The sequence below is a fragment of the Microchirus variegatus genome (assembly GCF_963457635.1).
Source record: "Microchirus variegatus genome assembly, chromosome: 8".
Taxonomy (NCBI): Eukaryota; Metazoa; Chordata; class Actinopteri; order Pleuronectiformes; family Soleidae; genus Microchirus; species Microchirus variegatus.
Genome location: NC_139809.1, coordinates 18,681,984 through 18,693,715, shown reverse-complemented (window position 1 = coordinate 18,693,715; position 11,732 = coordinate 18,681,984). Strand labels below are relative to the sequence as shown.

At 40.9% G+C, this 11,732-nt stretch overlaps 1 protein-coding gene across 1 annotated transcript; it reads left to right on the top strand.

Annotated features, from left to right (window-relative positions):
• Positions 1-1,339: 1,339 nt before the first annotated feature.
• Positions 1,340-7,512, top strand: LOC310930852 (leucine-rich repeat-containing protein 17-like). The gene is made up of 7 exons (XM_083893906.1): positions 1,340-1,478; positions 3,252-3,415; positions 3,500-3,985; positions 4,251-4,459; positions 5,280-5,435; positions 5,886-6,027; positions 6,482-7,512. Exons 2-7 carry the CDS (start codon positions 3,291-3,293, stop codon positions 6,762-6,764), a joined length of 1,401 nt encoding a protein of 466 aa, XP_083750032.1. The 5' UTR covers positions 1,340-1,478; positions 3,252-3,290; the 3' UTR covers positions 6,765-7,512.
• Positions 7,513-11,732: the final 4,220 nt, after the last annotated feature.

The following is an 11,732-nucleotide window of genomic DNA, read 5'->3' as shown; positions in this document are numbered from 1 at the left end:
CTTAAACAAGGTAATGACACAGATACACACTAAAAAACAGCGTTAATTGGAACTTCCTGTGTAGGTCTGTTTTTTTTAAACAAAATTGATCACAAAATGGCCTTTCACTTTCCTTACAGCTGGTCTCGGGTCTTCTGTGTGGAGTTTACATGTTTTCCCTTTGTGTGTGTGTGTGTTCAGTTAGCAGAAGTTAATTGAATGTGTGATTGTTGGAGTGAATGATTGCTGTCTCTACGTTGGGCCTGCGATGGACTGACCTGTCCAAGGTGTGCTGCCTTTTCCCCATATCTGCTGGAATTGGCACCAGCAGCTCCACTTTACCCTCGTGGAGGATAAAGTGGGAGATGATGACTGAAGTCATCAAAAACGATCTTGCCTATCCTTGAGATGTCAGTTAAGCAAATCATCACAGCACCATCTAAGATGCTTGTTTGCAGACACACTTGTTTCCCACTGACAGGTCAGCGTACTGCATGTTCCTGGTTGGCAGCCACAGATTTGCGGCTGGTGTTGGTTTATTCTGGAACATTCTGCAGCAGAGAGCTGGCGAGCTGCTGCTCAGGGCTTTCCAGCTGACATCTGAAAGCTGGCTTAACGTCAGTGCACATGTGGCATGGAATGGAAAGAATAACTGGACCAGGCTAATGTGTATATGTAACAACGAGGATGGAGGCAAGATGCAAAATGACTTCACCCTCTGCGCTGAGAGTCTTTTGGTGATGATTTTGATGGTGATGTTGGAAAGATGAGAAATGGCAGAGAGACAGTGACATCTGTGAAGTAGAAGCTTTTCTAGAAGAGGAAAATCAAAAACCTCTCTGTAAAAATGTGTCGACAAACTTGCCTGAGCTTCTTTGCTAATTTAATCCTCATTTTGTCTGCTAACTCATCCAGAGCATGTGGAGTTAATACTGACATTGCATGTATTGTGCATACACACACACATCATCATCACATCATGGGCAGGTCATAAATAACAGTGTCTTTGAGGAAAGGTATTTGAAGCGTTTACTGTAATCTGGAAGGATAGAGGGGAAAATATGTGTCCTCGCTGAAATCTGAATCATTTCCGGAATCCGGTTTGCCTCAGTCCTCACATTCTCAGGGCCCCATAAAATGAAAAACACACATCTGGAAGCGGACTACATTAATGTACATTTCCAGAGGAAAAGGGTGCATGTGTGTCATGTTATGGAGTGTTCACATCTTGAGGAGGTGGGCCCCCGAACATTGATTGCGTAAACCCAACCCTCCACTTGGCCACAGCTGCCTTTTATTCCACAACCCCTTCACGTTTTCATCCCATTGGCTTCAAGCGCTGAAGGAGTGCGAACGCTCTCAGCCGAGGACGAGTGGAGACACGTGCAGACAGACGGGGGGACTGGATTTATTCAAAGCAGAATCCACATAAGTCCTGTCCACAGAAGACTGGCCTGACAGTAACTGGACAGGAGTGTAGGATCCTTCCCTGTGATCAGGTATAAAAGCTTTTATGTGTAAATCTGGTGTAGCAGCACTTGTCTGGACTCGGGAATGAGAGGTTGAGATGGTTCCTAGTCAAAAATGTGTTTTTAAAAACTAAGATTTGTGTTCAGTTGGGTTGATGTTTTTGGTAAGGTTCTTAATCATCCAGGCTGTTTGAGAATTTTAAATAAAGCCAAGAACTGAGAGTTGAAAGTCTAGTACTTTACTAAACAAGCTGCTTTTATCCAAAGTGCTACTGATGAAAGAGAGCTAATGACTGTAAACAGCGGCGCTCACTAATCTGTCAGTGATCTAATAACTCAGCCTAGACATGTTGCCGTGAGGCCGGGTCACATCTGTTCTTTTTAATAATATCTCTGGCTCTGAGTCAGTGAGCTGCTCTCAGACATGAAAAAAAAAGTTGCCGGTGTGTCACATGATGTCGAAGGATGAACAAAAACAATTCTTGAAAACAAGTTGGAGCTGGCCAAAAAAGACAACACACCTGTGTGTCAGAACACCAAACTTATCCTGAAGCCTCATGTCTGAACTACCTTACAGGAAGATTACCTGCACAGAGCTTTTTGTTTGGAGCAAATGAACAGGAAAGAACCAATTTGTATCTTTAATAGCACATGAACAGTCAGAGGCGATTCTAGAGTCTGTAGGGGCCCTAAGCAAACATTCCCAGGGGGCCCTTCCAACCAGTGTTCATCACCATTATGTTATAAATAATCTGACACCAACGAACAATGTATGAATTCAATTTTATTTTATTTTTTCAAAATGAATGAAATAACATGGAAAAACCTTGTAATTAAAAAAGTATGTGATAATATAATTTGTAAAGAACAATAAAATACTGTAAATAGCTTTTAAAAGAAACTCCTTTAGGGAGGTTTCCTACTGAGATGTCATTGCAAAATCGCCCATTGTTTTTAAGGGGGATGGGAATGCGCCTGGTCACTGCACATTTCAGTAAAAACAGCCCCCAGGCTCCAAGTGCTTGGGGCCCCCTATCGGCTCAGGGCCCCAAACAGTTGCCTGCCTTGCCTGTTCACAAGCTGCGCCTCTGTGAACAGTTAAGTAACAGCAGATACTGGAATCAAAGTCCATAAATTCAATTTAAATCCTGTAAAAAAAACAACTTAAATGTGATTTTCTTCCCTTCATGACTGTGAAATGAACACTAAGGAACATCTTTTTCAAATGTCTCTCTACAACACTTCACACTTATTCTAAGGCTGTATACAAACAGAGTTATGAGTGGAATATTCCATGTCTGCCAGTAAACTCGGCTAAATGTTGGAACACTCGGATACTTTGAGCTCTAGCAGATTTCTGCCTTCTCCTTACACACACACAAAAAGAATAAAATGAAGATTAACAGCTGGTGAAACTTTGCTGTCAATTTGTTGTGAAGATTAGCTCGACACAGATTACCAAAAAATATAATTTAAAAGTTTCAAATGAGTCAGTATTGATAATAATTACAATAAAATTGTAGTTGTAGCAGTAATAGCAGTTGCGCGTTGTGTGTTTGTGCACAGGACAGGACAGCATGTGGAGCCATTGGAAATGAGGGAAATGCTATCACAACATGTATTGTAATGAAATAACAGGTTCCAACTCTGTATAAACATTCTTGGACCTCTCTGCTCTTACATAATGTGCAGCAGCAGCAGCAGCAGCAGCAGTGTTTCATCAACAACACTGTTGGCCCGCTGCTTCTGTTCTCAAGCGTGTTTTGTTAAGACTTTCATGTTAAACTTCTGCTTTGGCTCCAGCTCTTCTTGGTGAAAAGACAAATCCCTGCAGTAATCAGGATGCGTTTGACCTCCTGCCTCCTCTTTGCCTCCCTGCTCTTCCTCTTGTTCTCTTGCACTGAAACGAAAAGGCCGGGGAAGGGAAGAGGCCTCAAGAGATCGAGACACAAGTTAACTCAGGGCAGGTAGGGATTTATTCGTCAGTGAGAGACTTTTTTTTTTACAGGTTGTGACAAGCCATGCATATTTGTTGTTGTTCTGTTTTAAAGACCTGCCGGGATAAGAGGTGCGGGGCGTCACAGCAGATCAGGCCCCTCCGGGCAAGTGTCTCCTGCCTGCTCAGAGTCCACAGAGTCTGGTGAGGTCTTCGCCGACTGTCAGGAGCGACGTCTCACCTCCGTCCCCGTCTCCCAAACCTGGACCAAAGAACCCAAGCATCTCCTTCTAGCACGCAACAGGATCAAAATCCTGCGCGATGGGGCCTTCGTCGGATATGAGCGTTTAGTCACTCTGGACCTGCAGCAGAACCAGATCTCTGTAATCCAGGAGGGGGCCTTCGATGCTCTGTCACACATTAAAACCCTGCTGCTTCAGCACAACAGCCTGGAGACACTCACAGAGGAGGCCCTCATCCCCATGCCCAACCTTCGCTATCTGCGCCTGTACGATAATCCGTGGAATTGTCTCTGCTCGATGGACAGTCTTATCCGCACACTTCAAGTCCCGAGCAACCGCAATTTAGGAAACCATGCCAGGTGAATGATTTCACTGTGTTGCTCTAATGCTGGAGGTTTGCAGTCTTTAATGTTGCTAAAGTAATGGTGATGTGATGTCCACTGTGATGTTGGGGGCAATTTTTTTTGACCGAGAGCTTGGTTTGGGCTGTGCAGTCTTTGAAATTCACATTTCTCAACTTCTGCCACATTCAGCCGACCCACAACGCGAATGTGCGAGTTTCACAATCTGCCTCAGAATAATCCCTTTGATTGATTCTGACTGTACCGTCTTTTTTTTTGCCAGGTGTATCGCGCCCATCAGGCTCAAAGGCACTAAGTTGAAGCAGGTTGACACTGAGTTACTCTGTAAGGAGTCAGTGGGTGACCCTCAGGGTGACGGAACAGAGAACACAGTCCCCATAGATCCCATTCCATTTCGGGGCAAACCAGACGTAACCACATCTTGCCACACCTACCTTTTCCCCCAAGTACGATTGGACTGCAGTAAACGAGGCAAGTCTGCACTTATTTTGTATATATTGTATACTACATATGTATCAGCTCATTTAAAGGTGCCATATGTAAGAATGTGGCCAAAAATGTGGCCAGTTACTACATTCAAATTCAAAATACCGAGGTCTTTTAGGTTTCGTTTTCTGACGTAACTGGCAACCCGTGGTTGCTCGGCAGCTGAGTCATTGCAGTGCAATGATTGGTAGATGGCGGTAGGTGGCGCCACATAACGCCAAAACATGATTTCAAAACATAAACATGATTTGCAGCCTGCAAAATATTTGTTTTAATGCAAATATTTTGTCTGTACTGTTGTTGTTGGTGAGTTCAGTTATATGAACATTATTCCTGAGTCTCTGTGACATATTAGGAGGATGTTATGGCCAGTTGCTTTAGATTTATTACATAATGCACCTTTAACTGTACCTTACTTTTGAATATTTTCATTGCAAATATAATACACAACTTGACAAAGTGACAAACTTCACCACCAAAATGGAAAATAGTTGTGCTGAGAGAGTCAAACTGAAGACTTTGGGCAAAGACACAAACGTGTGAAGCACCAGAGCCAACGCGCGTTTGCTGGTAATGAAATATCACTGGTGCACTGCGAGAATGAGTAAACTTACATTTCTCAGTCAATATAATGTCTCACTGGTGGAACTTGTTGCCTTAACATCTGACTGTTATAGTCATTTGTTATCACAGGAACAACTTGGAAAGATCAGCTAAACAAATGTTAACACCTATATTTAATGTAGATGTCCTACTGAACTTTGGATGACGTGTGTGTGTGTAATCCCTTGGTGGCTGTGTTCAGGTCTAACAGAGGTGCCCACAGGAATCCCAGATGATGTCGTCCACATCGATCTATCGTTTAATTCAATCAGCCATCTCAGAGCCAGAGATTTCCAGAGTGCGAGAAGCCTCAGATTCCTAAACCTCAGCAATAACTACATGGAGCGCATTGACCCAGGTAACTGTGTGTGGGTGTGTGTGTGTTCATAATGATCTATGAATACTGCTCTATGTGCTTCATATTTCCTTGAATATCCAGGATGAACGCCTGCACAAATAAATCTTTCTTTTTTCCCTTTGGCTAGATCACATATGTGGCGCAAATACCAACACATTACACAACAGCTGCTGATTTATGTTTCCTATTTTTCATCTTAGACACTGAAGGAATTCTGCCATATTTGCGTAGGGTTCTCGAGCTTTTTATACCAAGACACACTCACATACCACAGTTTTTATTTATTGTGGGTAAAGTCGAGTGACAGACACAATGATCACTGACACAGACACCAGCCTTTACAGACGTATTAATGAACAGCAGTTTGTCAAACTAAATTGAATTATGATGAGAAATGAACGAAACAAATGGCTGCTATGCAAATGCGTCTCATTCCTTTGTCTCTCGTAGCGTCGCTGTCTGGGCTTCTGCATCTCCGTGAGCTGGATTTGTCTGAAAACCGTCTTCATTTTATCCAGTACGGGGTTCTGGAAGACCTTTATTTCCTGTCACGGCTAAACCTGGAAGGAAACCCTTGGGTGTGTGACTACAGGTGGGTTCATCTCCTCAGTCATAATCTAAATTATTGAAATAAGATTAACAAAAAGAATGAGAGAGACAAAATAAGAGAAGAAATACAATAAAGAAGTAGGACTTGATGATTTTTGTTGATGTTATTCTGCCTCATGAACACAAACAGTGTCTAGCAATACTATCAGACCTGACTGAGGGAGCGTTACTGTGTATACAGCAGCAGCACAGGGGCGGGAAACATTTATCCCATTAAAGTGCTGAACAACAAGGTCTTTTGAGCAGTAGAATTCACTCTGAAAACCTTTCATTGGAGCTTCTTTGTGTTTGAAACAAGCAACTTCCTGTGTGAAGAAGTTGGGAGTGAGGTCTAAACACAGCTATAGACAGAGAGCTGTGTGGAGCTGACTTAATCTCAAACAGACATTTGGACACAAATGCAAATTATTAAAGAAATTGCTTCCCTTTTCTGCCAGCATTCACTACATGGTTTACTGGCTGCGCCTGCACCCAGCAGTCAGGGACTCTGGCCTGGTGTGTCGCTCCCCTCTTCAACACATTGGGGAAAGTGTGGAGCATTATGTGGATTCCTACAACAAAGGATGTCCAAAGGACAGACAGCACAGCAGAGCGGATGAAGACCAAACAGACCCAGAGCTCTGGAACACAGCGATGGAGGTGCAGGGAGAGCTGGAGGAGGACCTAGAGCCGGGCCACTTGAGGGTGCCAAAGAAATACGAGATCATCAGACTGTCCTGAAATATGACTTTCATGAGTCTCATTGTTTTCCTGTCAGTTATTCCCTTTCAGTATTATTAAACAGTCTGTATCAGATGGAGAAATGACCTTTTTTTCAGTGCTGCTTTTGTGATGTAATCAAAATATATGATTATTTCGTACTTTTGTAACAAACCTCCTCCTTCTTTTTGCAAACCTGACAGGGACGTACGGTGGCCTTTACACAGCAGAGCAGAGGTCGTTGGCTCATGTGTGTTTGTCCGCGCTGCTGCAGAAAGATGGCAGCTTCTGTTAAGCAAGACCCTGTATAAGACAATTTTAAGGCCACGGAGGCCAAATGATTTGATTTTATAGCAATTATACACATATACAAACCACATTTACAAGCCAAGACATTTAGCTGGGCCTGATGTGGTGTTTTGCACAGCCAGTAAAACAAGAGGTGATGATACATTTGAAACCAGCACAAATGTGCAATCGCAAATGACATGTTTGTGCAAGCACACTTAGCATTACCATAATGCTATCAGAAAAATTCCAACTGTTTCTGGAAAGCTGATGAAGTGTATTAGACACTTTAACACAGCAAATATGTTACTATAATTCTGTGGGTTCACATGCTCTGTGAACTGGGGTTTACAATACCCTACAATTAAGTTTTACGACAGATGTCTGTAGATTTTGTCTGAGCAGGTACTGCTCAGGTGGATCATCGGTTGACCATTAAGTGGAGGTCTAGGTTAGGCATTGGTCCTGGCATTTGGCCTTTGATGTGCTCCCTAGAGGAGACTGGAGGTCGAATGGCTAACCAAGGGCATAGGAAGAGGTAGGAGGAGCAGGTAACCTTTATTAAGTGTGGCTTTGCTCAGGAGAAGTTAGTGCTTCTTAGGATTTTGGCTGAGGCACTCCCGAGCAACTGCAGAGCTTGGAATTGACACTTGACTTGTTACAGAATAAAGATCTCTTTGTTTGGTAAATGTCTTGTGTCACGGAGTCTCATTCTACGTCATCATCTCATCACCTGGTGTTCTGAACAAGAAGGAAGCCTGACAAAAACGACATTTTGGCGTCACGAACAGGATGGTCTATCTGCTCTGTGTCTGCGACACCGATGGCTCTTCACTGGATCTGCTCTCGCTCCCTGCCGGCATATAAAATAGAGGTGAGTGATTTCTCACTTTTTGGGAGCCAGAGGAGATCTGTTGAATTAGCTGTTGGAATGCAGTGGGCTAACGAGCATGCTAAAAAGGATCATTTGTGTGGTAGCAGGCTGAGGTGTGATGATGGTGCAGAAAGCTCCGTCTAAATTTGTTTTTGATTTTTATGTTGAGGAATAAAGAAGAAGAGTTAAGAGAATAAAGATAAAGAGTTAAGAGAATGAAGAGTTAAAAGTAGAAGTAACAGAGAATAATGAGTAGTAGATGAGTAGATGATGAGTAGCGTAAGCCAGACTAAATGGCCATATGAGAGGAATAAAAGTACTAATATGTGTGAATTAGAGGGCCCGCGAAAATTATTTTTTGATTAAAGAAGAGATTAAGAAATTAGGGACAGATTGGTTAGTAATTTGACAAAAGAGCTAATGAGTAACTAACAGTAAAGCTGGTAAACGGTGCAAGATCTCGAAGAAGGGCCCCAATCTTCGCTGAACTGTAAGGCATGGTATTCACCTATACTTTTGAGAAAGTTGAGCGCAAATTAGGTAGGGAACTGTTAACGTTAGGGAAATTTAAGTGATTAAAGAAGAATGGCTGCTGTTGACCCAGACTATTTTAGTACTGCTAGAGGAATTGAGTACCTATAAGTCAGGTGGAGTGGCAGGCAACAGTAGCTCAAAAGAATAATTAGTAGCGTGGACTAGACTATTTGGGCACTGCTAGAGGAATTGAGTACCTATAAGTCAGGTCAAGTAGCGGAAAGCGTGAAAATTGATTCAAGAAGAAGAGTGAAATCCTGTGCACAGGTTTATTTAATCAAAGAAGTGAAACTGCAGATGAAAAGAGATGTTGAGAAGTTGAGAGTAATAGTGCACGCATGTTAAAGAAGTCTATCAGAGGATGGATAATTGTGAAGAAGCCTGGCCAGGCAAATACATTTAGTAGAAAACAAAATGGTATATAAATGTATCAATCCTAAATGAACTGAAGGCAATGACTGTCTCGTGAGGGCCAAATCATCGGAAAATTAGTTTTGGGGGGTTGCAAAATACCACCTCGTTTGGCTTCAAGACCGAGCAGATATATTGTTTTTGGAAGTCGACTTAAAAAAAAAAAAATTTGATTGAGATTGAGTACCATTTTAAAATTTGGCCTAAGTGTTGTTTTGTGTTGTTCTGTTTTGTTCTATGTTGTTTTGTGTATGTTGACATGAGCTCAATCGGCAGAGCTTGTGTGAGGAGGAAAAGTTGCATGGGGTCGTTGCAGGCTGTGGAGCCAGAATGACTGTAGAAAGTTGGGGAAAAAGGAGAGGAAATGCCTCTACGACAAAAAGGTAGACCATGTCTAGAGCATTGTTTCATTCAATGTCTGATCTGCTGCAGACAGGTGATATGTAGATATGTTTGGAAAAAAAAAAAAATTTTAAAAAAAAAGGAGAGAGGAGAAGTGTGGTGGTTTTGCATGAAGCCGTGTGAAGTTGCAGGAGAAAAGGGGACTTTAATTTGTGTTGGTGAATGAACTGTTCCTAAGAGCTGATTTCTTGTGCTGAACAAGAAGAGCAGCTTCTGTGGGGAGAGTTGAACATGCTGAACTCACACAGTGATAGAGAAAGAGAGAGATTGAGAGACAGAGAGAAGGGGGGTTTAAGAAGTAAGGACAAAAAGTTGGTCAGGAAGGACTGAAAAGTAGTAAGAAGGGAAAGAAAGTTGAGATATGATAAAAATGTTTAATAGGAAATAATAAATAATAATAATAATAGTAATGATAAATTAAGACATTAAATAAATACATAATAAATAATAGGAACTGTCTATGTTGTTGTAATAATAATAATAATAATAACAATAATGATTAAAAACTACATACCGACACGCAAATTATTTATAATTGTTTAATTAGGATGAAATAGAAAGGTTTTGTCTTTCTATTTCTAAAGGCTGAGTCAAGAGAATTTATTCTTTGGGAAAAGAGCAGGATTTCCTGTCACTCAGGAGAGGATGATGTGTGGCTGGGGCTGAGTTAGCTCAACTCAGTTGTGGAAATTTAAATATGTTCCTATGTTGTATATAATGCATGAGGGGATGATTGTTTATGACGAGGTGTCCCTGATCAAGACACTAAGTTCTTAACGGCTCCCATAGTTTTTAACATGAATGTGTGACATGATTTTGTTTTTGTTTCAAATGACTTTGTCTTATTGTAGACAAGGAGGGTGTTGTGTGGTTGATGTGATGTGAAAATGACTGAAGTGGATATAAACTAACACATACATCTGTAATTACATTCCAGTAACTATAGGACTAAAATAATCTGTAATCCAGAAGTGAATTTGACTGCATGAAGAAACATCTGAACACATAGTCTACAATTAGGCTCAGGAGATATCAGAGGTCAACAGGAGAGACATGGGACGCCATGACTCTTCGGTGATCCCAAATGAGAGGAAATCGGGGACGCTCTTTTTCTTCTCAAAGCCTTGGGTGAACACTTACTGACCAAATAAATATCTTCTGATCATTTCAGACATGAATAGAGAACCATTGCATACATTTAATATAGGTATAGGGTACTGACTACCTTGATCTAATCACTGACTCCACTAACAGACCTGACTGACTGAATGTCTGTGTGAGAGTGCCTCTGTGTGTAAGGTGAAGAGTGTCTGGAAGAGTATGAGTTTGTGCTGAAAGTTGTTTGAAGTGTGATGATAATTAAATGAATGTATGTAAAATGTTTGAATGAAAAGAAGTAACGTGCTAATTTGGAAATGGTGTTCTGCTTCAAGGTGTTCTGATGGTGTTGACACTGATTACTTTTATTTGTGAAGTTAAGTAAAATATAGATAAATATAGTGGTAATTTACAGCTGATTGGATTCAAATCAAAAGGTAGATTAACAGTGTATCACTGTTTAGTGACTCAAGTTTTTTAAAATGTAAGTTTACTGATGAATAGGGTGCAAATAGTAGCTGGACAATTAATGTTTAGCTGGAATGGCTGTTTTGTGGTCTGGAGCAGTGTTCTCTTCAGTGTCTGAGACATAAATGAAACTTGAGGACTCTCAGTGGAGTAGGAGGGGCTATCTATGTTGTCCTATCATCTTGTTCTCTGACATTTGGTCACCTTCACAGTTCCTCTGTGAGGCCTCAGTCTCCACTCAACAACTTTGAGAGGGGACAAAACAGGATTAAAGTGACTGTATGCAAGCTACACATATAATTCAAAAGTGGAGAATTACTAATAGGATTTGGATAAATAAATTTAAATTGAGCGTTTTTAGCAGATTTAAGATATATGCAAGTAGATTGGATGAATTCTGACATTTAGGCTGTTTCTCAGAATTAATTGTTTTAGCTCTCGAATTGAAACACCAACTAATGCCTAGTTTGAATAAAATGAGGTATTTCATTCAGAAGTTGCACAGGTAAAACAGTAAAAAGTAAAACACAACAAAATAAAAGACAATTAGAATTTTAGAAATTTCTTCAATGCAGAAGGCCAACAATAACAGAAATAATGCAAGAACAGGGTTGGCTGTATTCAAATCTGAATTGATGAAAACAAAACAAAGAGAATCAGCAAAGCTTGCTGAGGATTGTAGGATTGCATCAATTGCTTAGATTCTATCAACATGAATGAGATTTGGATTAACAAATCTAAAATACCCTCAATTTGCTGACTTGAATCATACTACTTGATTCCAATAGTAAAAAGTCTAATGCAGAAATCTTAGATAGTTATACAGCACAAGATGAAACTTAAGAGGGAAAAGACAGGGGGTTCGATAAGTTTGGAAATTATGCTGAAACTAATGCTGAGAATCTCATTAATAG